The sequence below is a fragment of the Periophthalmus magnuspinnatus genome, chromosome 16 (assembly GCF_009829125.3).
Source record: "Periophthalmus magnuspinnatus isolate fPerMag1 chromosome 16, fPerMag1.2.pri, whole genome shotgun sequence".
In the NCBI taxonomy this organism is placed as follows: Eukaryota; Metazoa; Chordata; class Actinopteri; order Gobiiformes; family Gobiidae; genus Periophthalmus; species Periophthalmus magnuspinnatus.
The window spans coordinates 7,561,192-7,587,519 of record NC_047141.1 but is presented as its reverse complement, the minus strand read 5'-3'; the positions used below and the strand labels follow the sequence as shown (position 1 = coordinate 7,587,519).

Genomic DNA, 26,328 nt, shown 5'->3' with positions numbered 1-26,328 from the left:
TACCCGGATGACTGAGGGATTACACAAGTGGTGATATAAAAGAAAGTACTAGAATTTAATGTTAAAAATCACATTCTATTCTATCTATCTACTCATTCTAATGAGAGAGTTTTTTGTTTTTTTTTATCACCGTGGTATCGGAATCAGAATATTTAGCATCAAGTCTATTCCTTATTGTCGAAATCGAGTTTGAAATTTTAGTATTGTGACATCACTAGTATCTGGTATGTTGTATTTTCTTCTCTCTTTACAGATAAGTAATGGACCATTCAGGAAGCAAGAAGAACTACTGATGTCTTTAGCAATGTCTAACGCAGTGAAAAATCCCAAACAGAGGGAGAAACTACTTGTGAGGTCAACCAGCGAGAGCCAGTGAGCAGCTGACAGTCTAATCTTGTGATCGTCACTTACATTTTTCTGACATGAAAAGAAACTGATAACCTTGTGGTTCTAGGGCATCTCGAGATCTTAAAAGGCTTCTGTCTCTACTGGAAAGCAACGCTCCCAGACCAGATGTAAACCATACTAAAATGTTTGAAAATTGCTGCCTATTCATTGATTCTGAAACATTGTTGGTCATATTTCTACCTGTTACATATCTTTCAGGTGAAATTAAAAACACATGGTTCCGGGGCTAAGAAATCACAAATACCTCATCCAAATAACTCCAACACACACAAGTCCGAGCTCAATGTAAACTTGGCACTACAGAAATTCAGGTCGAGAATCTCTTAATTATTCAGTGACAGTTTTATTATTGTTAAATTAATGTATATCTATGGGAATGTGAATATTTTCTGTACTGAGAAACTGCAATATCAAATCTCTCACCATCATGGACTAATAGTTTATGAATGTGGTGTTTGAGTGAGTGAAAAGCTGTGGCTTAAAAAGTAGCTTACCATCACTAAGTACAAGATTAATGTACACAATTTTAAATGGAAACCAGTTGAGAATCTAGAAACCAGTAGTCTTATATAGAGCTTTTCCAGATGCTCAGAGTCATTTTATAATTTAGTGTATTATTCATTCATGACACAATCAAATACTGTGGCCACACCCCAGGATAGACTGATAGAAGTGAGGCTACTAATCTGCCCCCTTGGCCCCTCTGACCACACCAGCACTCACACACCCATACCACTTTCATAGGCAGTGCGGGTGAAGTGTCTTGCCTAAGGACACAGCAACAGTTTTTGCCACTAGCACCCCTCTGTGTGTTCCAAACAGTCTTCCATACAAGTACCAACCAGGCCAAGCCCTGCTTACCTTCTGAGAGCTGACGAGACCAGAATTTCACAGGAAGGTTTGGTTTGTTGTAGCCATAAACAAGCCAGTGTCAGTGCAGATAATATGAAGAAATGCCTACTGTCAAACATTGGTCTAAATCTCGGAAATGTGGCAAATGACATGAAAAAGATAAAAATTTACTACATTTACAATTAGGTTTTAAGCTACATCTGAACTTAAAGAAAAGTTACATAATGCACGTTTAAGTTTAAGATAGTTGCTGCTTTCTATCACTGGATTAATGTGAATTATAACTTCATGTTGTTTTGTAGTGAAGAGTATGAGAACCAAAGATGCTTCAGCAGCCACCCCCTGCACAAACTCTTTAGTAACCTCCTCATTTCTCTGGTCAAGAATCGACTGTGCAGGTATCCTCCAAAATGTTTCACTGTAACATACTAAATCGTTTATTTAGTTTAAATAAGTAGTTTTTTTCATTCTTCCCAGTGAATGGCTTGACACAGCTGTAGCAGAATCAGTCCTCACAGTTCTCACCTGCCTCCGAATACTCGTCAGAGACATGGAGCTTCAGGTAAACAACTCTAAGCAGATTATTCTAGGACAGTATAGTATGAGAAATTATGTTGCAGTAACAAAACAAAAAATAAGGTACATTCACAGTAGCACTTATTTGGTACTCATTTTAGCCTAGTTTGGTCCTGATATGGACTTTTGTTAGGTCTTGTTCTAGTCCTGGTTTAGTCCTGGTGTGGTTCAGGTTTAGTTTCAGCTTTTGTCCCAGTTTTGTCCTAAGTTTGGTGTTTGTTTATGTGCAAGTGTGAATACACCCTTACTTGGCTTGAAGGAGGGCCTTCTCCTGCTTGTTTCTATAGAAATGTTGTAGTATGGTTTCAATCTCCATGAAATTTGCCACCTCTATCTAAGTATTATTAAACCAGGGCCCAAAAACTAAATTACAACTAAGGACTTGACGTTGCAAAGGGGAAAAATTTCCATCCATCCATCCATCCATTTTCTTCCGCTTATCTGGGGCTGGGTCGCGGGGGCAGCAGTCTAAGCAGGGACTCCCAGATTTTTCTAAAAAAAAATTTCCCCCCTCCCAGGGGGGAAAAATTTACATAAAAATAACCATCGTAAGGCTCTGAAAGAAGGAAAAATGTGTATCTTGTAATTTGGATCTAAATGTTAAATATCCATTTGGTACACGTCATCATTTTCACAGTAATAACAGCTCTGTGTTTTTGATTTCTTTCCAGAAACTGTTCCATCAACACCAGGGCATCACATTATTGGCCAGGGTAATGTTTTCTTACATTTTACCTCTCAAAGCCTAACCCAGATGTGCTTGATATGCCAGTGATTATGTTTCAGTATCTGGATTCAGTGTGCGCAGCGTACTTCTCGTGTGGTGGACAGGTCTTCACAGGGCAGATGCTGGTCACTATGACATGTGAGCACACTGGGAATGTGATGTATACGATAGTACAACTGATAATGTGATAATGCAAATTTGATAATGTCTATGTGGTTATTGACAGACATATTCCAGAAAATGTCTGCATCTGATGAGCTGAGGCTGCACATCATGGACACTGGTGTCCACAAGGTCAGTTGTCAGTGAGGTTATTGTACTCATAACCTACCGGTAAATGCAAGTTTTTTACCAGACTAATCAGGTAATCATTGCAACTACTCTTGTGAAAGTGTAAAGGCACAGAATTTAAATTAAACATGTTGGCCACACATCAAGGCTATTCAACCTTGTTTCTTTTTAAATAATTTTCTTTTTGTTGTTGTTGTTGTTGTTGTAGACTGTTAGTCATCTGTAGCCTTGTTTCCTCTTTATTTAAGAGTTACCAAATGAAACAATATACAAAATAAACATTGTACATCATGTACTTCAGATACATCATGTTCTAGTGGAGAAAAAGAAAGAAAGACAAAGGCAGAATAGGAGGAATTTATTTATTTAAAACAAGGATAGTCAAGAGAAAACATCAAGAGAAAAGATGCTGTGTGCCAGAATTATCTACAAGCTACTTTCAATCTGCAAGTCCTTGGGCAGGTACAGAAGACATTAAAGAGCCTTTTTGTGTGTGTGTGTGTGTGTGTGTATAGCGGTATAGATATGTATTAGTTGTCATGGCATTCAATGAGAGAAAGAGAAAAAAAAACAATAAATAAATATTTAAATTTTACTTTTTAAAATAAAAAAATAAAGAAGTATCAATAATAAAAACTAATAAATTAATACATATGAAATAAAATAACATAATAATAATAATAATAATTATTATTATTATTATTAGTAGTAGTAGTAGTAGTAGTATTAGTATTATTATTAGTATTAATAATAAAAATGTATCCTGCCTCAGTCGCCGTTGCCATCCACCACAGTCCCATCTACAGTTATGTGCAAATGTGATTTTTATGTCTAGTGATATTTTAGGTATTCATGGTACTGATGGTGCCAAACACAGCAGTAGGAAATAAAGAAGAGGATTAAAGAGGATTTGTAGGATCCAAGTGTCCTAATCTGTGTATTAAAAAAATAGCAAGGTTTGTGGTGGACCGTTGCCAGGAGGAAGTGTGCTCCGAGCACCACACCACCCTTTGCTTGACTTAGTCTTGTGCTGAGTGCAGTTTTAAACATTACAGATATGCAAATTATTTGTTGCCTACATTAGGTTTGTTCATTAGATTTTCTATAATTATATAACAGTGACATTACAATCTTATTTATACTTTTTTTGGAACCAATTTGGGACTTCTAAAAGCTGATAGAAAAGAGGAATGAGATGCTGTAGTGATAAACAGCAGCAACAACATCACCCAGACCTGAAAGACCTAAAAAACATTGATCATATTTTTGGTTTTGTTATTGTTGTACAATGGCAATACTGGGAAATCTGTTGTTTTGGGTTTGGGTTTTTTGTTGCGTATAGGTCTATTGTTGTGTACATATTCGCAGTAGTGGCAGTATGTGGCATTCTAATGGTCACTAATGTGTTATGATAAATCAATTGGAACTTAGATGTGTGGGGTTGGTGGTTGAAACATGAGGTTGTAGTAGTTAATGACAGGTGACCAAGTGCTGGTTAAGTTATATTATGTTAGATCCATGGTTGGCTGCTGTTTGTGAGTGTGATATGAACTGTATGTGAGTTGGTCCAGTTATTTATGTTAATTGTATTTTTTCATTTCCAATTTTGTTATTCCCTTGGCAACAGCTATAGAAGTCAATACATTGTTTTTGTATCTGGGTGGTATAGTGGTTCTTGTTTTGAGGCCTAGTAAGCAGAGTGATGGAGAGAGCTCAGGATGTCCTGTGAGTTTTTGTTCTAGTGCTCCAAAATATTTTTTATTAATATTTTAATAGGTTTTCAGTCTCAAAGTGAGTGAAGGGAAGTGTTAATGGTGCATTAGTTTAGTGTTGTTTGTTTTCTCAATTTTGCTCTTGATTATTGATTTTATTTGTAGATATTTAAATCTATCGCTATTGTTGAGTTTGTATTGCTCAGTGACCTGTTGGAATGTGATAAATGTATTTTTATGGAATAAGTGGTGGAAGTGGGGCATACCTTAATGTTCCCAGGTGTGATAGTGAAGTGGAGTGTTGCTGATGTGGGAGTTCACTTTGTGGCAAATGCGGGTGTATTTATTGGGCGATGTGGAGAAGTTTGTTAGTTTTAGAGCTTTCCACCAAGCTGTCAGAGTTGTTGAGATTGTTTATAAAACTACAGTGCTTTTTGTAGTGGTTAGGTAGTGTTTAATGTTGGTACGTCTGCTAGAGGAAAAGTGTATAAACTATTACTGTTCCAGTTATATCCATGTATTGTTGTGTATTGGTCTCGTCCAAGTATTGTAATTTGTTTGCTATATGATAATGGGTAGAATTTGGTGCATCAAGCCTGCCCTCTGATCTTTTGTTTTGTAATGTTGTGAGTTTTAAAAAAATTTTTTTATACCAATTAATGTGAGTGGGAGGCTGGCCCATGTTCCAGATCGTCTTTTTTGTTTTAAACAGAGGTTTATGATTAAGTGGGAACAACTGATAATACCTAGATATGTGATGTTGCCCATGTGTATTCTAGGGAGTGAGTCTTGAGCTGCAAAGGTCGATGGATTTTGAATGTTTCCTGCAGTGATGGGGTATTTGCAAACAGAGTAATATCTCCTCAGTGTATGTGCATAGAAATAAGCATATAAACTTATTTTGTGTTATGTTCCTGTGACCTGGATTCCATGTATACGTCGTTCTATTGTGTTGCTGTTACAAGTGGCTCTATAAACAGTGCAAAAACAGAGAGAGAGTGGACATTCATGTCTTATTCCTCTTTGCAATGTGAATGCGGGTGAAATTATTCCATTAGTAATGACTGTGGCTATAGGTTGTTGTATAGAGTACGTATCTTAATCCAATGTATGAATTGCTGATGCCAAGTTTCTTTATCAAAGGCATTTTCAGCATTTAATGAAGTTATATTGGTGGTAATCATGTGTTTGTTTGTTTGGTTGTTTGTTGAGAAATGAAATGAATAGTCGACTATTTTTGATGAATCCTGTTTTGTCTGGATGAATTAATAATGGGGTTGCCTTTTCTAATCTTGAGGCAAGGTGGTCTAAATTATCTGGGTGTTGTTGGTCTCACTAAGGGCCAGCCGGTGTGTCTGATGGGTTGGCTCTGGCCCCCGTGCCAAAAGCTAAATTGCACAACTGCATTGAGGATGATAAATTGTCAAATAATTGTATTACATGTTTGTAGACACTGGTGAACCTCCTGTCCTCGACAGACAGTAGTGTGTTAGTGGGAGCTTTGCTGGCTCTCACCTCCTTGGCCCAGTGAGTATAGAACACAAACACAAGATATCATGTGTACATCCATACAATCTCCTTTGTGGTAATCCTCAAGGGAGACACTAGAGGACACTGTGCGCATGCATTGTAATATGGCACCTATACTGTATAAGTTGAATACAAGTATTACTGGTGCTTTACATTTTTCATGACACAGTATGTTTTTGTACAGTCCTGAATGTAGAGAGCAGATTGGTGAGCTCCATATAGTGGAGAACCTGCTTGTGATTCTTCAAGAATATGACCTCCTCTCCAAGAGGTATGTGTGAATTTTTCCGATTAATCGGTCGATTGTGTCTTAGTCAACCAGAATTTGTATTGGTTGACTAAATATTTTATTTAGATTATGACGATTTATATGGGACAGCAGCAAAAAGTAAAGAATATGGAGTCAAGTTTATAGTTTTAGATTTTCATAGTTTATAGTTTCCTAGTACTTTGCTGTTTAGACTCTTGCGCAATCATCATCTTTTGAGTCAGCTGGATAGTCAGATCATAGATACACAAAAGTTTTGAGAGCAATCAATAGGCAGGGCATGCTTTAGCTGACTGAGAATTTTTTGAGTTGACTACAGCCCTAAATTGGAGCTACTAAACTGTATCATGTGTATAGCTCTATGTAGAGTCTTTGTTTTGACCTTTCTGTGAGTCCTTCTTAAGCTGGTGTTCACCCTCTGCAGGATGTGTGCGGAGCTGCTGCGTCTGCTATGCTCGGAACAGTGTGTGCTGGGGCAGTTGTGCGCTCTGAGGGGGGTGCCTGTGCTCCTCAGCCTGCTCCATTCGCACCACCTCAAGCTGCTGTGGAGCCTGTGCTGGGTCCTAGTGCAGATGTGCCAGGAGCCTGAAGCCAGAGTGGAGATCAGGAGCTGGGGAGGAGTCCAACAACTGCTCCACCTGCTCAGCTGGTCTGTGTCATGAGTAGTGGGGCTGGAACAATTACTTAAATTACATTTCTGTTCTGTATAGGCAGTGAGGATTCAGATCAGAGAGTCCTTTTAGGTTTAGGTTTCAGCACTGAAGCTGACAACCAAAATGAGAGACTCATGTGAAGCTTATTCTGCTAACTGATTGGATGATAGAACCAAAAACAAACACCAAAACACCTAATTACAACATCAATAAATGTGACATTACTTCTGATGTTTCTGTAAATATGAATAATTCAGCATTACAACTGTTATATCTGGGGACACAAATAGGTTAAGTTTCAAGTTTATTAAAATCTTGCATACAGTCCCCTTAAATACATAAAAGAAAACTCACACAAAATACACAACCCTTGTTCTCTACACTTTAAGCTACCATCTGTAATTAGACTGGCCGATCTGCCCCTGTTGTATTCTCACATATCACTACTAGATGCTATCTGCTTTATTGCTGTCTGATAGTGTGTCAGCTTTGGCCTGACAGAAGAAGACCAGAGAGCACAGGTGAGCCTGACCAAAAGTATCAAATGAACTTGCAGATGATAGTTTTAAGCTCCTAGAACATATTAAGTCATTATCCACTCTATCTAGTATAGTTCTGGTTTAGTCATTTTCAAACTTTTTGTTCAAAAAAGGGCTCACAAGGCTAATACTCCCCTGTCCTATTCTTTTGACCCTCTCTCTTAAACTTGTTGCAGTGACAGACAGTATGTTTGGGACCGCTCCTCCATTGAGACCTTGTCCAGTGCAAACGCATCAGGTCGACTCCATAAGCAGCACATGACAGAGGAGCTGAGTCAACAGGAGCAGCGGGACAACATCGCCGCTCTGCAGGCAGGTCAGTGCAACTGCATCTGCTGGGTTTCAGATGGCATCACTGCATTCTACTGGAAGGGATGCACGGATCCAGCTTTCCAGTTCTGATACCACTATCTCCTGATACCCAATATCAACCAATACCAGTGTAGGGACTGAGAATGGCATTATTTCCCCCCAAAAAACAAAGGTAACTTATTACAGAATTAATCCAGTGAGTCATGAGTTATGTATCTGGGACTAGTCAAAATTTCAGTTACCAAATTCCAAGTGTTGCCAGACCTCTTTGTCAAAGCCTGATCTCGTCTGATCTTGGAAGCTAAGCAAGGTTGATTCTGGTTAGTAGTTGGATGAGAAACTGTCAGCAATACCAGGTTCCTCAGTGGGGTGCCAGTGGCAACCTGTTTTTGTGTTCTTAGGCAAGACACTTCACCTACATTGTTATACAATTGTAATTTGATAATTGATTTCATCTCATCTCCAGCCTGCTGCACAGCTCTGACAGAGCTCAGCCTGGATGACTCTTGTGCTCACCACATTGTACAGGTGATCACTGCTCTTTAGTCTTTACTGCTTATAGTAACTGTCTCTATACTGCAATTGGTGACTGTGAGCCCTCTGTGCAGGAGAATGGAGTCTTCATTATCGCAAAGTTTATTCTACCACAGACTTATGGAGCAGATGGTGTCTTACAGGTATGAAACACATATTTTCACTTATGTGCTTGTGTAGTTTGCATTTATGTGACATCATAATAATCAATAGTTTAAAATTCCGCTGGACGGCAGGTGAAATAGGGTGTTTCCAAATTGTCAGAATCCTTGGCATCTGAAGCAATTTGGAGAGATCCAAAGCCCTCACGTCCTCCTCCCTCAGCTCATTTACTCAGCTTAGAGAGCTTTAAATTGTCCACAATGCATTGCAACTTTCTGTTTTTTTAAACAGAAAAATATATTTTATTAAAATATAAACAATCACTACCATACAAAATAAAATTACTTATATATTTCTTAATATTAGCCCACACACAAATATAACATTATAACCTTAATTAAATTTGAATCAGGAAATTGTTTTTATTTTATTTTAAGTTTCTTGACATTAGGTTACAGCAAGCCTAGTTAGTAGGCCTAGGTTATATAATTGTGCTGGTGTATGCCAATGTTTTTATTGGTGATAAAATGATCAACCAAATATGTTATGGGTTCTACATTTATTTATTTCTCAGCCAAAATAACTAACTGATCAGTATTCACTTTATTTTACTGTTTTTTATAACATGTTGAGCCAAAAAACTTTCCATTTGTGTTGTTTTTAACTATAACATAGAGTTTTATCCATTGACTGTATAGGTTTTATGGCATTTGAGGTGATCACTTGACCCGATGCAGTCACTTCTCCAAAAGCCTTTTCTAAATGTGCTCCAGGTGCTGTGAGCAGGACCCTCAAGAGGAGTGATTTAAAGTGAACACAAAAGTTTCGGGTCACTTAAGTGTTTAAAAGTGGTACCATTATTCAAACACAAAACATCTCAGGACAGTTAGTCATGAGATGAATGTGGAAAACCTGCAGACCCAATTCCTAACAAAAAATTATAAGATTCAACATTATGTCAACTTTCTGTTTGTCCTCTGGCTAAATTGATGACATTCTACCTCCCTTGTTTACAGTGCTATGCATTCAGGGCCTTACGGTTTCTGTTCAGTGTGGAGAGAAACAGACATGTCTTTAAACGGTACAGACCCTAAAGCAGATCTTTGAACAGACTGATAAAATAAATAAATATGGCAGTATTTTTTATGTTATCTGTCTCTCCCCAGGCTCTTTCCCACAGACCTCTTTGAGCTGTTTATTGATGTTGGCCACTACGTCCGGGACCTCACAGCCTATGAGACTCTGCAGGTCAAAGTCTCCCTCTACTCTGTAAGAAACACAAGAGAAATAGTTTGACTTATAAAACTGTGCCACTTTAATTTTTATTGACATTCTGGGACATAGGGCTGAACGTTTAGGAAAATTATCTAATTGCGTAATTGCTATTTTTTGACAAGCATTGTGATTGTGATTAGATTCATGATCTATGTTTTAATAATATGATTTTCTTGAAAGTTTGCATTTAAACTTTGTACAGAACCATGCTTGTCTTGAAGAATTGACAAAAAAACTCAAATATGGCCATGTTTATACAGATCTAAACTACAGGGCAGCGGTTTGATAACAGCTCCAACCAAATAGATGCTGTAGTTGTGTCCTTGGGCAAGACACTTGTCCCATATTGCCTGCGTATGAATGTAATGTGTGTGTTTTAGTGATTGCTGATGGTCAGAGGAACTGATGGTGCAGATTGGCAGCCTCACTTTCACCAGTCTTCCCAAGGGAAGCTGTGGCTACTGGCTATATATTACTAAACCTGGCTCTTATTTGGCCTGGAGCAGGGCCTCATCCTGCTTGTTTCCAGGCAACGTTGTTAATATTCCAGAGTATGGCATAAAATCTGTCTATCTCCAAGTAGAATGTTCTGAAGTATGGTTTCAACATGTAGTTGACTTTCCATCTCCCAGAAGTTAGATACTATCACTTTAATTATTGTGTTACCATGTTTAATTGTAAAAAATATTCCATATCCATCTTGATATGCATCTTGCTTGTAGGAGGAGGAGCTGGAGAGCCTGAGGGACAGTATCATGGCTGTGGACCAGAGCAGACCTCCTCTCAGGGTCATCAGTGGATACTCCATACTGGATCATCTGGGCACAGGGGCCTTTGGGAGTGTCTTCAAGGTAACCACCCTCTCTGCATTTATTTCGATAAGGAATATTGTGGGAAATAGAATCATGTGCACTGTACAGTAATGTGTCTTTGACTATGGTGAAGAAGATGTTTAGACTAATGTATTGAGTCTATTGAAGGTATTATGTATGACAGCAAAAGACCACTACATGGTTGCTTATATAGAAAAGATATATGATCATTGATAGGGAGTACTAATACATTTTTTAAAGTTCAAACAATATCTTACATTACATTTATCTGCCAATGTTTCAGGTGAGGAAGCAGGGCAGTCAGACGCTTTTGGCTCTGAAGGAGGTGAACCTACACAACCCAGCCTTTGGTAAAGACAAGAAGTCCAGAGACAGTAATGTGGACAAGATAATCTCTGAGCTCAGCATCATCAGGGAACAGGTACCAGCACATATACAGCTTACACTATTGAGTGACCTGAAAAGTTTATCTCTTTCTAGTGTTGTCACAATTCTAATTTTCAAACTTGATTTTGATACTAAGGAATAGACTCAGTACTCAATACCGATTCCAATACCATGCTGATAATTAAAACGTTCTTTCTTTAGACAATAAAATGTGATTTTCAACATTAAATAATAGCATTATTTTTTATATTTCCATGTGGCTTTAAATCTGCGTAATCTCTCAGTCGTGCAGGTAGGTTCCATAGTGGTCCATGGGCGTATACTAGTCTATGTGTCTTATACTTGTTCTGATACAGGTTTATTTCTAGTTTTGATACTAGCCTTAGTATCAATTAACATCTGATATTTGATACTTTTGACAACCCTATTACTAACATGTCTTTTTTTTCTCTCTATAGATGGCTCATCCAAATATTGTCAAGTATTACAAAACATTTCTGGAAGGTATTAATTGCTGCATTGCCATATAAGAGTTGAATAGTTTTGAGAAAAAAAGAGAAAATCTTCTGGTGATTTGTCTAACAAATATCCCACTTGAAATTTAACAAATTTGGAACATTAAGATAGATTGAGATATGAACTGCTACAGCAATCACATAGCTTTAGAATCACATAGCTTTAGAAGAAAATGTCTGTAAGGTCTAAACTACAAGGTATAAACATATAGGGTTGGAATATATTTAGCCAAGCTAGAGGAGATACAATATTTAGTTTTCATAAATATATGAATACTGGCTGGTAACTGGCTGATATCAACACTTCAGTGTGCGATTTGTAAAGGTGCACTATGTAACCTTTTTGAGGCAAGGTTTACCACCTGCTTGTCTCCAATATGTTGTTACTTTGATTGGAATGCTCCACAGTAGTGTTGGATTGAACTAATCTAACACCACGGAGACAAGATGCTAAGATCCCAGACTAGGTCAGACATATGTAGGAGAGACTCCGCTCACAAAAGAATGTTTTTTCATCAGTCAGAATACTTGTAATGTAAAAATGCTTAATAGATTACTTTATTGCCATACTGTGGACCATTTTAGGCAAATAATAACATCACCATGGTGACAAGCAGCTAGCAGACTCTCCACCAGAAAAGTTACATAGTGCACCTTTAAATCATTTTCATCGCTTTTATCAGATACATTAAGTAGCTGAAAAAACACATGTGACATGTGACATATTTTTTTTATATTTTGGATATAAGATATATTTTAGTATTTTATTTGTGTTAACATTGGTTGGTGTTGATAGCGTCCATGTGTGCTGTTCCAGGGGAGAGACTGTACATAGTAATGGAGCTGATAGAGGGCGTTCCGCTGGCCGAACACCTGAGCTCTCTGAAGGAGAAGAACCAAAACTTCACCGAGGACAGAGTGTGGAACATTTTTATCCAGGTCAGGTCCACAGGCTTCTCAGCTCTGCTTCTGCTCACCACTGCCACACCACTCAAACAGGAAGGACCACTGCAGCTGTACACGTCACAAGTGTGGCAATGGCAATATACTGTACCAGGGCTGGAACAACTAGACACATAACATTACTTTTCTCTCAATATATACCGTAAGTTTGCGGAAATACTTTTTTTCTTGTGTTAAGTGCATTGTCGCTCCCTTCTGCACCATGTTACACTTTAGATATACAGTATTCTGCCTGAATCAATTGTGACACAAATTACTGCGGTATATTATCAAATTATATTTTCCAATAACCTACAATTCATAGACAATTATTATAATCATGTATTATGTTTGGACCAAGAACATTTTTAGTTTGTGTATCTTACATTGACAGTGGCATCTGTTGAAATTCAAAAAACGTCTGGATGTTGTGAACACAGAAATGTCCTGTTTACAAAAATATTTGTGTAGGCAGTCAGGCTGCTGATTTGTCCTGACATTACATATTCTACCTCTCAAATGTCACTGTGCAGCTGCTGTGCGGTTGTGTCTGTGTTATGCCACTAGATGGCACTCCACGTCAAATGTTGGGGTTCACAGCTTGTTAACTTTATTTGGACCATGGATTGTTTTTCCATCACTCAGACGTCAGTCTTTCCCAAACACGCATGCACAGTGGATACTCTTTCAGAGTTAACTAGTGACGGTTATGGTCTTAAGGTTAAATCTGTTGTGATGCTATTGTTAAATACTGCATTGTGTGTGCTTACAGATGTACCTGCATGTACATTATAGTTAAACAGTTTCTCTTGACCTTAACATCGCAGTTTGTGTGCGCTTAGAGATGTACAGTTAAATCGATGACTGAGTAACTGGTGACCAGTGTTGTCATGAATTGATACTAAAATTTCAAATGTGATTTTGATACTAAGGAATAGACCCAGTACTCGATGCCGATTCCAAAATCACGACAATAATAATAATTTTTTTTTTTTTTAAAACACTCTTTATTTAGAAAATGTGATTTTCATCATTAAATTATAGTACTTTCTTTTATAATACCTCAGTTGTCCAGGTCCAAGATCATTATAAAATTATTCAGGAAAGGTTCATTTCTGTCCTGTGAATGTGCCTTTTTCGTATCAATACCTGCTCAAATGAGTATCTAGTTTTGATCAAAGTTTTAATATCAATGTGTATCTGATTTTTGATACTTTTGACAGCACGAGTGGTGAGCCTAACAGTGCAGTGTGTGCTTACAGATGTGCCTGGCTCTCAGATACCTGCACAGGGACAAGCACATCGTGCACCGGGACCTGTCTCCAAACAACATTATGTTAGGAGATCAGGACTGGGTCACCATCAGTGAGTCCCACAGCACCACACACTATAGGATCATATGAACACAATCAACTCTAATGTGTGTGTGTGCGTGTGTGTGTGTGTGTGTGCGTGCGTGCGTGTTTGCGTGTGTGTGATCTCTCTCCTCAGCTGACTTTGGACTGGCCAAACAGAAGCAAGAGAATAGCAAGCTCACCTCAGTCGTGGGCACTATTCTGTACTCCTGGTGAGCCCTAGCTCTCTTTGCTCTGATCACTTTAAAGAAGACATATTATGCTTTTTGGTCTCTAGTTCATGATTTTATATATTGTTCATTATAAACAGCAATATTGATTTAAAACAGCTTAATAATAGAAATGGGACAGTTGACTTTCTGTTCAAAACTGCAGAACCAAGAGGCCTCTTCATAGTGAGATTTCACCATAACAAAGAGTAGATTTTTATTTGCACGTTTTTATTTTAGAAAAATTCAAATTGTTATGCAGTATTTGTGAACAACCCTAAGTGTATATGACTTGGAGTCTTAATTACAGAGCTAAGTGTGGCCTTGCCCCAGCAGCATTAAAGGATAGGTCAAATCAGAGTTGAATAAAGTGTAACCTTATGAGCCATGTTATTTCTTTAAATTATATTAAATAACATGAGATTTCAAAATGTCAATAAAATAATATTACCTCTAATTATCAGTCTATATAATTTATAGGCCATCATTTTTATTCTCCTGAAAACCGTTAGAACATAGATAAAAGCTCATAAAGGTTTATTTTGGATAATATGCATAATAATTACGCAGACCATGATCCTTTGTGTTTCAGCCCTGAGGTGGTGAAGAGTGAGCCGTACGGGGAGAAGGCAGACGTGTGGGCTCTGGGCTGTGTGCTCTATCAAATGGCCACTCTGCAGCCTCCCTTCTACAGCTCCAACATGCTCTCACTCGCCAACAAGGTCCAATACCAATATACTCTGTTACTGTTGTGTCCAAATTCTTTAAAGCATTACGTTACTCTCAGCTCTACCCAGAGCGTCAAAAACTAAACTGAAACTTATAAGATATGTTAATAAATTGTTTTTGAGAAATATAGCATAAAAGGTAACATGGTGATCTCAATGTTATATGCAGCCTCATAGAAGTAGGGTGCTGTCCATTGCATTAGTTTGCCTGGAATATTCCACAACATGGCATTAATCTTATATATCTTTTAAGATAAATGACTTCAGTTCTGGTCAGATTACTGGTGGGATGCTACCTTATAACTGTCTGAAGAGAGGAGCTAGCTACACTGAATTTACCACACATATTTGTATACAGTTTCTGTTTGTTACCTATGTCTATTGAACTACACTCAGGCACAGCTTACACTTAGGTAACAAACAGAAACTGTAAACAAATATGTGTGGTAAATTCAGTGTAGCTAGCTCGTCTCTTCAGACAGATAAGGCAGCATCCCACTAGTAATCCGACCAGAACTGAAGACGCCACTTGGATGATTGGCGAAACGTCTCTGAAACCTTTGTCCAGTCGACAGATTAGAATTTTTCTTTTGCCATTTTAAGATAAGATAAGCCTTTATTTGTTTCACAATGGGAAATTACAGTGTTGCAATGCAAAGTGCAAGAACAGTGGAAGAATAAGAACATACAATCAGAATCAAGATTCAATAACACAGTTTATATATATATATATATATATATATATATATATATATATATATATATATATATATATTTATTTATTTATTTATTTATTTATATATATATTTATTTATTTATTTATATATCATATTTATTTCTCCACATGTTTTGACATTTAATTGTGGTGTGTTTGTGCAGATTGTGGAAGCCCAGTATGAACCAGTGGAGAGTGGCCGATACTCAGACAGAGTTATTCACATGATCAGATGGTGAGATCTTTCAATATGTAAGGGACTACACGCTGGGGTTGCAGGTGCCTTAACTTGCAGATAGAGGATACATACAAGTTGTTCTCATTCTCATTATATGGACAGGCCTCATGTGGAAGCTCAGAACCTCCAGAATACACTCACTAAGAGGCTGCACTAGCACTGATTACTCTCCCATGAGTATTTTATCAAATCTGTTTGTTTACAGAAAAGGTCCTCCCTTAATATATCATAAAGTTGTTTGCCTTAATGAGTTTCATGCTTTTCCAACCTGTAGTGGATATTTCATTAGAGCTCCTTACTCTCACAACTCAGCCTCAGTTTATGTTGTCAGTTAGAGCTTTCACAGTGTCACTTTGAAAACTCTTTAAAATGCCTGTTTCTGAATAACTGCACTTTTCCATATGGCATTTCCTGTTAAATTTGATGTATTGTTGTGATTGATTGTCTCTCATAAACTTCAAATATTAATTGTTCACAGTTTTATATGGAGTTTACCACATTTTAAGCCACCTGAGGGTTTTTGATAACCATTCATTACATTCTATTCTATCTTATTCTGTTTTTTTTACCAAGTGAAAATAAATAAAACTATACTAATGACTGGTGGCTGGTGCGGGGCTTTAGGTAGTGATGATTCAAATCAGAGAGAGTCCTTTTAGGTTTAAGCCAACATATTGGTTAGCTAAATTGGCCAAGAAACCCTACAAAATATACAAAGTGTGACAAGTGTTTTTTGATAAAGATCCCACACAGGCACATCCCAGCACCTCTTTGTCTCTCCTGCGTTGGTATATTATCTGGTGCTACATGTGCAGGTTGCTGAGCCCATCCCCAGACCAGCGTCCGGACATCGTACAAGTCAGCTCCAGCATTTCGGAGCTCCTGATGAGAGCCATGGACCGGTTCCACACCTCCTATAATGCACTCGAGCGCAGGGCACAAAGGGACAGAAAGAGGGCGCACCAATACTTCTTAGAAAGAAACCAGGCCAATGTCCCCTCAGCTCCTACACAGGTGAGAATATGTTAGGCCTGTCACAATAATTACTGTATCAACTTAAAGTAAAGCTTCTAAACTTTGTACCGTAAATTTTGGACTATTGAGCGCACCTGAATATAAGCAGCGAAATTTTAAAACAAAATCAATTTTGTACATATATAATCCGCACTTGAATATAAGATGCAGGTTTTCATGTTGTAACATGAGATTTTTTCACAGAAAGACAGTACTTTTTTTTTTTGTTTTAATTTAAGACATGCTTTTAAAAAATTGTCAGTACAATACCAACACTCCATCAACAAGGGATGAAGATACCAGCATGTTTAGAAAATGAAATTACGCCAACACGGGCCATCTGCTTTAATTACTTCTGAAAGCTTTTGTCATCTTTTTACATTGACTAAGTTCTTCCCGCTGCTGCCTCCAACGTCACACCATCGATTCATTAATGCCAAACTTACGTGCAGTGGCTCTATTTCCCTCTTTGATGCCAGATCCATTGCCTTTAACTTAAATCTGCATCATTTGTATTTATTCGTGTGTTTTCCATGATGAGGGCGTGTATATGATGGGCCAAATGATAATTCAAAAGTGCATAATCTTTCCCCACGTCTGTCTCACTTTTGTGTTTACTGTTGGAGAGTGCCCCCTAGTGGCCGTTAGCCAGTAAAAATGTATAAATTAGGCGCACCACTGTAATGGCCACAGGGTTCAAACATAGTGGCTTATATGGTGTTTTAATACCATCATCTACTGTTACTAGTCTTTTTTGGGTAACTTTCATGCAGACTATGTAAATTTGCAGCTTTCTCGTCAAAAACAACTAAATTTAAGTGTGTGCTGCCTTCAGTGTCCTCTGCATTTTCAAGTAGTTGGTGACATCCCGAAATACTGCCCTGACTACAGCCAAGTGTCCGCCCCAACCCCACAGTTTATGCGTTTAGTCCCATTTTAAAGTTCAATATATAGTTTTTCAGGCCCAATAATTATTGCATGTGCCTTTTTGTACTCGTAAGGATTTTGTTTATTTTAATAGTATTAAACCTATATGATAACTTTTGAGCTATAATTGTTTGAATAATGACACATTATAGATAGTAGCACTCACTATCGCAGTGTTTAAAGGCCCTGTAGCTGATATTTTTCCACGTATTTGAGCAATCTGTGTCTTGCCCCAGTACAGACATATTATATAAGCAGCTCTTGAGGTCAAAATAAGTTCACTGTGTACTGTCTGCATCCAATTATAAAGCATGTTGATGTTAGCTTTATTCTCATGGCAAAACTTTGCATTGCTCTCTTAAAGTTGTAAAAAGTACGTATAATTAAGATGAATGCACAAGGTAGATGAGGCATAACTTTGGACTAGTGCAAACCATTTTAAATGAACAAGTTATGTTTTTCACGTTTTTAAGACACTTACTGGGATCAGTGGTATAAAGTCATTTGTTGTTTACTCTGCCATTATTTTGTACTTCCGAATGTGTTAACGTGACAGGCCTGATAATATAATATAGCGCTGAAGGTTACATATATTGTCTGTATTGTGTTGCAGGATAAGTCCTCACTGGAAATGCATTCTTCCGCTCCACGTCAGCACAGTCCTACTCAGGGTGATTATGAAGTTATTTTGTGTGAGGATTAAAACTGTATACAAATTATTATGAGATATGAATAGTTTGTGTGCTCCAGGCGGCGAGGGCTCAGAGGAAGAGGAGGAACTGTTGGACTTAAAAAACAATGGGCCTAACGGAGAAATGTGTGGTCAGTACTTTTATGTCCTACCCCTCCCTCTGTTTCACCCTCCTGTGTCCCTCTCCTTTTCTCTCCCTTATTCTTTCTCTCTTTTTTGCCCCCTTCCTGTTTCTCCCTCTTCTTCTACTCTCACTTCCTCTGTCTGTCTATCTTTCCTTCTCTCTTTTTCTCTCTCCCTCTTTCTCCCCTCCCTTCCTTTCTCTCTCCCTCTACCTCCCTCTCTCTTTCCCTATTTTTCTCCCTCACTGTCCTTCTCTAGTACCCCTCTTTCTTTCTCCCTCCCTCTCTTCTCTCTCCTTTTCTCTCTGCCTGTCTCTCTCCTCTCTCTCAATCTCTCTCTGTCTCTCCTTTAGTTTAGTTTTGTCTAGTCTTTAGTTTTTTTATTAGTTGATCTAAATATACATATACATAAAACTTTTTTTTTTTATTGTAGTTGTTTAACTTATTTTTCTTTGCTACCTAATTACTTTCTATATTTGATGTATTTTGAATCTGTATCTATAATGCAGAAAGTAGTGAATATAAAGAAACACTACATTGAATGAGATAGTCTGTCCAAACTTTTGACTGGTAGTTACATGTATTTATGAAGGTGATATTGTGTTGTATTTTGATTTTAGTTTTCAAAACAAACCTGTGTCTAACCCCAGACCAGTTAACAGAGCGGTAAGCCCCTCTCCTCTCTTAAACTCTATATTACCAAATATGATGTCATCATTCAAACCACTTTGTTTCAGGGACTGTGCCTCTGCTAAGACCAAATCCAGACCAGGTACCACACATGCAGCTGCATAATCACATTTGTCCACACTGCAGAAAACAAAATACATGAGTTAAAATGGCTTGAATTCAAATGTTTGTTATTACTTTTAATATTTTTAATGTATTTAGTCAGTATATCTAGATTTATTTTACAACTGATTTCAACACTACTACATTTACTACTGATTTCAACATATTTTAATAAGTAAAAAACTCTTCACACACAGTATAGTGTTAAATGTCTCTATTTTCCATTTATTCATTACAGGTGTTTTAGTGCTAAAGGACACTTTGACAAAACATGCATTATTACTGCGAGCAGGCTTACCTCAGCACAAATCTAACCTTTAACTCAGCCTGGTGGTCTCCATTAAGATAGCTAGGTTTATGATATACTGTGGAACATTCCGGCTTCTCCATGAGAATGAGAACAAATGTGTTGAATTCTAAACATTCAGTCCTTACAGTGTAGTGTATGTTTGGCTTGTTGTTTGTAGGCTCTGTGTCTGCAGCCTTGTGCGTCTCTCAAAGCAGAGTGAGACAGATCGACGACCCGAGCAACAGACTCCTACTACAACTGCACAAAGTCCTCTTCATAACACAGGTACAACACATTTACAATGCATTTAACATAAGGATAATGTATTTTATTAGTAACTTGTGTCAAGTCAAGTCATTCTCTGCATTTGACCCATTCTTCAACCGCTGGGGCACCTCATCAGGTGCAGAGAGCTACTGCTGTACAGTGCTCAGGGACCATCCCCAGATCTTGAGCTAGTCTTGGTCAGGAGTACCTTTGAGTGGAGGATTTGACCTATTCTGCATGTTTTGGGTTTAGTCAACAACTGGGTCAATGGAGCGTAACAAATGTAAAGTTCTCATTCATTTTTCCTATAGACCTAATGAAATTTAAAATAAAATAAAAAAAAGACTCTTTTGAAAGCATGCTGGGGGCTAATCAGCTCTGTGAGTACTAATGACAACAAGATAAATGTAATGGACGGTATCTCTTTGTGATTAGTTTTTAAAAAGTAGAAAAGATTGCATTGTACACAAACACACACACAAATATGCTTCTCAGTATAAATCCTCTGTTCTCCAGCTCCCTCCTGCTCCTCATCACGATTCCAAGCGCCATCTGGTAGAGAGGTTCAAGAAGTCTCTGTTCAACGTGCACAGTGATCCATACAACCTGAAAGTAGAGCTCAGCAAGGTACTATTACTATTGTTAAAGTACATATGACAGTTCATGATCTTCTCTTTATGACTTGCTTTGGTGGGATAGTGACTGTGGTCAATATTTAACACAGTTTTACATCAGTTTGTGGAAAATTATATTGAAAAGACAGGTGCAAAAATACAGGAAGTAAAGAGAGTTCTAAAAGACAATCCTCTACGTATGTCATCAAGAACAAATCCATCCAAAATGCAGGGACAATTTACAAACAAGGAAGGCAATTTTTGGGGAGTTTAAATCTTTATTTAACAAAATAAAGGTGGTTTCATTTATTTGTATCCATAATCATAATTATTGTGCAGATTTAGACAGGTTTTGGCCCTTGTTTGCATTATCGTTGCTAGGTAACAGTTATGGAATTACCTCTACATTTGTCACATCTGCTCACCGTGTCCAACCAGGAAGTAAAATTATAAACTTAAAAAAAGAAAAATTGAAAAAACTCGGCAAACGAGAACTCTAACCTGTCACTTCATGTCAGTTAGATTTTAGAAGAAAAAATAAATCTACTGTGAACATGTTGCATGCAGCTCCTCCGGGCGTCCTCAGAAGTCATGGAGTTTGGTTTGGTCACCGACTGGTCTCTGATCCAACAGCCCGACACACACTCCACAGGTACACAGCTCACTGTGCATTTTTATAAAGTTTATCTTACCTTATCTGAAATATCTTTCACGTGATGTCCACCCATTCCCTGGGTGGAATAAACTTTGAGTGATTCCTGCATGTTTGAATAATCCTATATTGTCTTGCATTTTAGGCTTGAGGACGCCAAAATTTACAGTTTTCACCTATCCCCTATCTCTGCCCACTGCTCTGTACTTACTTGAGATTAATGTTTTTGTTTTTGTTTAAATTGGGGTCATACATGTAGGGTTAAAAAAATGTCACATAGCCAAATTTAAACACATGCTCTATATATATATATATATATATATATATATATATATATATATATATATATATATATATATATATATATATATATATATATATATATATATATATATATATATATATATATATATATGCGCTCCTCTGGTTTGCTCCGGTCTGCCCCTTTGGTTGTTTATAATTGTACAGTATGAAATGCATCATCTCTTTTTTAAATGTAAAAGTCTAACACTAAACTCATATTGTTCACTTGCTTGGCTCATATTGCTGTATTTCATTCTGTCCAGAGGGTGGCAGTATAAGCCTACTTTTAAATACAGTTCCATCAAAGGTGTTGCTCATGATAACATTTTTTTCTCTTGCAGTGGATGGAATCACTTATGAACAGATGCAGGTCAGTGCCATTGTACATTGTCACATTGTAGGCCCACTTTAATGCACTAGTATGTGGGCTTGTTACTTTTACTATAATTACTATATTAACATATTCTTCAATAAATGATAGATCATTAATTTTTGGGTCAGTTTTATCATGTGTACTTTTTTGGTGAGCTTTTTGTAACTTTTCTGTACTAAAATTAGATTTGAGTAGAATAAATAACTCCTTTGACTCATTATAGGTACTAACTAGCTAATAAAGTTTCATTTTGCAGCATTTTAAACAAATATTTAGAATGTTTTAGAGATAATCCTGCTGTAGAATTTTTTTATGTCAGTGGCATACATTAGTTTCTATATTATCTTTTATCATCTGTATTTGCTTCCGCACTAGTATATGAAAATGAATGTTTTGATTGTTTTAGGTTTTCATTGAAGAGCTGCTTGAGGAAAATGGATACTACAAATCCACCAGGTGACCCCAAGAGCAGAGCTACAATTGGGGTGTATATTATATTATAGTAACTGTTTTATTCATTTCTCTCTTTAGACAGAAAAGACATTCAGAACAAAATAACAAGTAAATACACAAATCCAAAAAACATACTCAGGTTATAGTAACAAATAGTACTTATAACTTCTTGGCCTTGTCTGAAGGCTTGTGTCTTGGTCTGAATGGATTGCAAGCACTTTTTGAAAGTATTCTGTATTTCATAATACTTTAAATGTAAAAATAAACAGATAATATTATTAATGGTGAAAATATGAATAACAAGTTATACATTTGCTATTTAGTGACATGGATGTGTTCCTACAGAAAATCATATTCAAGGACTATAGATGTTGTTCCCTCATTTGTCCAAAAGGTGGCAGCATGAGGGCAGTTTTTAGACCATCCTCCAGGGTCGGATGACTGCATTAATCCAGTGGATGTACATGAGACTCACTCAAGACCACAAGCAGCTATAAACTACAAGCCTAACAAAAAACAAACAACAGTCTAAAGCCGAAACAATAAATGCATTTTAGCAGGGTTGTTTTTAGCATTGTGGGGAGGGGCTTAGTTTTCCCAAACTGAGTGATTGCTCATTTCTACCTCAATACTGTTACTTTCTACAAAAAATAAACACAAAATGCATACATTTGATCTGTGATATAGTCTGTATTTTCCCTGGACAAGCAGGAAGACAAAGGCTTTTTTTTCCATTTCCATTTGTTATTTATTATTGCCTAAGACTAACATCTAAACTTATGCTGTTGAGGCAGAGGCACAACACACACATTCAAAACGACTGTGCCAGACAGACCTGCCTGAAGAAGGGCTCTGACCTCAATTCTGGCAATTTAAAAAAATTGGGAGCTCCACAGAACTGCTGTGTGCATCCACTTTCCTTCACCAGAACTAAATCACCCATGAATTTGTTTTTTGAGAAATTCAAATATGAAGAGTTTATTTTAAAGCCATGACAGAGGCAGCTGTGTGTTAACACACATTTAAAAGTTCTGTGAAGGCTTTAATAGCTGAGTAGTAAATAATGTTTTCAGGGACAGATTTTAAATGCAAATGTAATTTTTTTTTTTTTTTTTGAGAAACTTACTGAACCTTTAAGTGGCAGTCACTGTTGAGCTCCAATGGCAGCATGAAGAAATTAAGCAGATATTCAGGCATTCATCCCATTTAAAACTTATAAATATAATAATACTGTTCTAGTGCAAGGCTTTGCACAGTGAACAGTCATCTTTTGTGGACCCTGTCTGTGTAAACCCTCAGTTGTCCAGTCGTCAGTGACCCAAGATGAGCAGCGAAACATCTTCACTCCTACAATGATTTGTCCAGTTGACAGATTTAAACTTCGTCTTTAGTGGACCCTGCACATTTGTCTGTCTATATCTGAAACACCAATGCATATTAGGGAGTAGTCTTCAGGATCATGTCTGCTGCAGCGTTTGTGTTTGGGGGAAAAAACTGCAGAGTCCAGTTCACAAGACTTTAATAGACCAGCACATGAAACATGATTTTAATTTTATTTGATCACAAAAGGATAAACGTGTGGAGTCAAGAAGTGCACATTCAACCCACAATCAAAGCCCCTGTGAAGAGACATTTACAATTGTAGTTCATAGGCCTCAAAGATTAACACCATTTATGGAAAATATGAAGATAATTGAATGTATTGACTTTATTATGGATAAAACCTGCTATTCATGTAGTATAGACCTTAACAAATCTGTTCTGAAATACTAGTTTAGCTGTTCATATTTCAGTCCTCTGTTAAATCTTAATGTTCATGGACATGTTTAAAATGTGCATTGTGAACTGAATTTTAAAATGATACATAAACATCTGATCACAACTGCATCATTTGTGAGGAAAATTGTAATCAGATGCCTTTTACTGAAATAGGTTGTGTTCACTTTATAGAATTTGATGGCTTCTTAATTTCACATGGAGGACAGGAGCCTGTATAACTCTATGGGAGATTCACTGTGAATCATAAACCTAGATACTTCTGTCTAAAACAAACATTGAACCTTATCATTACTTGTTGGGATTGGCTCCACAAACTTGCCAAATTAATCTTATGGCTAGATGAAACTACTGTGAAAAAATAATTTCACTTTGTTTATTTATGCAAACAGAGAAGACATTGAACTTTGTCTCAGTTTTTGTTTCATGTGGATAGGCCCAGTAATGGTCCCACTAATAGGCACCGTGCACAATGGCGAAGGGCTAGCTCACTGTTAGCGTCGCACTCCTGCCCAATTCTATCTCCATGGGGTTATTTGTTGAGTCAAGCTAAAATGAATACTTAGATCACACATTGAACAGGGAGGTGTGAGTGGATGTCACTGAGAACATGCTAAAGACTAAACACATGAGGTGAATAGTTCATCCAAGGACATTTCTGTGTTTAGAAAGATTACTTTTTGTCTCAATGCTAACACTAATGCTAATTTTGAGGCACAATCAAAATTAAAATAATGCTACTTTTAATTTGAATTGGTTGTTTGTTTTATATTTTATGTTTTATTAAAGTTAGCTTTGAAACGCAGTGAGCTAGTTAGTACGCTGCTATGCACAGAGCCCATGACATAGACCTATATATTAACCATAAACCAGATCAAAACATCTGCAGTCTGACAGTTAAATCGCAAATTACACCATAGAAATCTGACCTGTCTCCAGCTCCATTTTAAACTAAAGGGATTGTTCAATGTGCTGATGTCACGTGAACGCAACCCATTGTTTATCCCTAGTCCTTGCTCTATACTTTCTCAGTACATGAAGTATAAGTACACATAAAGTCGCTTAATTATTTCAGTTATTGCAAACATTCCACAGAATAAAAAACATATGTAGTTATAACATCTGTATTCACATTTCCCTTTTGTACAATTCAAACTGCCTCTCGAGTAAAAATGAAAGTATTGTATACAGACTCTGCTACACTAGCGCTATAGCTCTATTCTTCTCTCATGAGGTATAAGGTTAGTTTTTGTGATGTTTCATGCTCGGTTACATAACTGCATGTGTCTGTACAGCGGGCTCTGAGACATGATAATATTAGTGTCATAGTAAAAATGCATTGTTCATAATTTGAGGTAAGAGCGAACAGAGCCCAGTGTAAAAGGTCAATGGTTTGATATCCAGTCAAATATTCTGTTTTTATACATTTTTACAAACAAAAAAGACAAAAATATAAAACGTTAGAAGAATTATAAGCTTTAAAGGTACACCATGTAAGTTTTCTGTCAGGGACCCGATACATAACTTAGCTCATGCCAGATTGATATATGTAGCATATAAATATCAGTTTGGGACAGCTCTCACTGAATGCGATCAGGACCTATTGAGACATTCAGATGAATACTCCATGCAGATTGATCAGCAACAGTGGAACAAGACAAAAGGTCAAACTTTTGTTAAATGCAATTGAGTAAAAAGCACAGATATCTTCCCTGTCCAGAAATACCGTGCTTCCCTTCTGTATGTTTTCACCAACAAAATACTATTTTAGCTACAATAGGCTGAAATACGCCTGGCGACATCACCAGGCTTGCTTGAGAGCTTCACTTTTGGTTTCCGCCCAAACTTCTGTGCTGCTCTGTGACTGGTCCAGCCCCCGGCCCAGACTCAGCAGGATCCCGCCAAGACGGATTCTTGTGAGATAGTGAATCATCTTGCTGCACCTTCTTGTGTCCATTAAAAGCTCACTGTTTTACCCAGAAGGTTTCACAGTATAACTTTAAACCTATGTATTTAGCTTGTAAAGAACTGAAGTATTTTGTACTGCTAGAAAAATACCTTGAAAAACGTGCATTTTTTTTAAAGGGAGTTGGGTCGCCTCTCCACAGATCTGACTTCTGGCCTGGTAATGTCACCTGCTCGTCTCCATAGAAATAGATAAGATCAATGACATAATGTGGAATTTTCTAGACAAAGAAATCATATCTCCATGGAGACAAGCAGACCCTCCAGTAGAAAAGTTACACAGTGCATCTTTAACAGTGACTCTTTGTTGGTCCCAAGTTCCTACAGCAGATGCAAAAGTAGTCTGCATTTTGTCTCTGAGCACGCGTGGGCCATGTCTGAAAAGTTGC

At 37.3% G+C, this 26,328-nt stretch overlaps 1 protein-coding gene across 1 annotated transcript; it reads left to right on the top strand.

The window, feature by feature from the left end:
• The first annotated feature begins 288 nt into the window (after nucleotides 1–288).
• Nucleotides 289–22,205, top strand: nek10 (NIMA-related kinase 10). The gene is made up of 34 exons (XM_055228137.1): nucleotides 289–372; nucleotides 455–515; nucleotides 607–719; nucleotides 1,563–1,658; nucleotides 1,738–1,822; nucleotides 2,508–2,549; nucleotides 2,623–2,701; nucleotides 2,790–2,857; nucleotides 6,017–6,093; nucleotides 6,266–6,367; nucleotides 6,789–7,013; nucleotides 7,733–7,872; nucleotides 8,335–8,396; nucleotides 8,477–8,545; nucleotides 9,521–9,585; nucleotides 9,671–9,773; nucleotides 10,502–10,630; nucleotides 10,896–11,033; nucleotides 11,458–11,503; nucleotides 12,332–12,453; nucleotides 13,719–13,821; nucleotides 13,948–14,023; nucleotides 14,613–14,742; nucleotides 15,628–15,698; nucleotides 16,517–16,715; nucleotides 18,256–18,313; nucleotides 18,393–18,464; nucleotides 19,076–19,121; nucleotides 19,193–19,227; nucleotides 19,715–19,821; nucleotides 20,320–20,430; nucleotides 20,985–21,069; nucleotides 21,714–21,742; nucleotides 22,152–22,205. The coding sequence occupies exons 1-34, from the start codon at nucleotides 293–295 to the stop codon at nucleotides 22,203–22,205; spliced, it is 3,078 nt and encodes a 1,025-aa protein (XP_055084112.1). The 5' UTR covers nucleotides 289–292.
• Nucleotides 22,206–26,328: the final 4,123 nt, after the last annotated feature.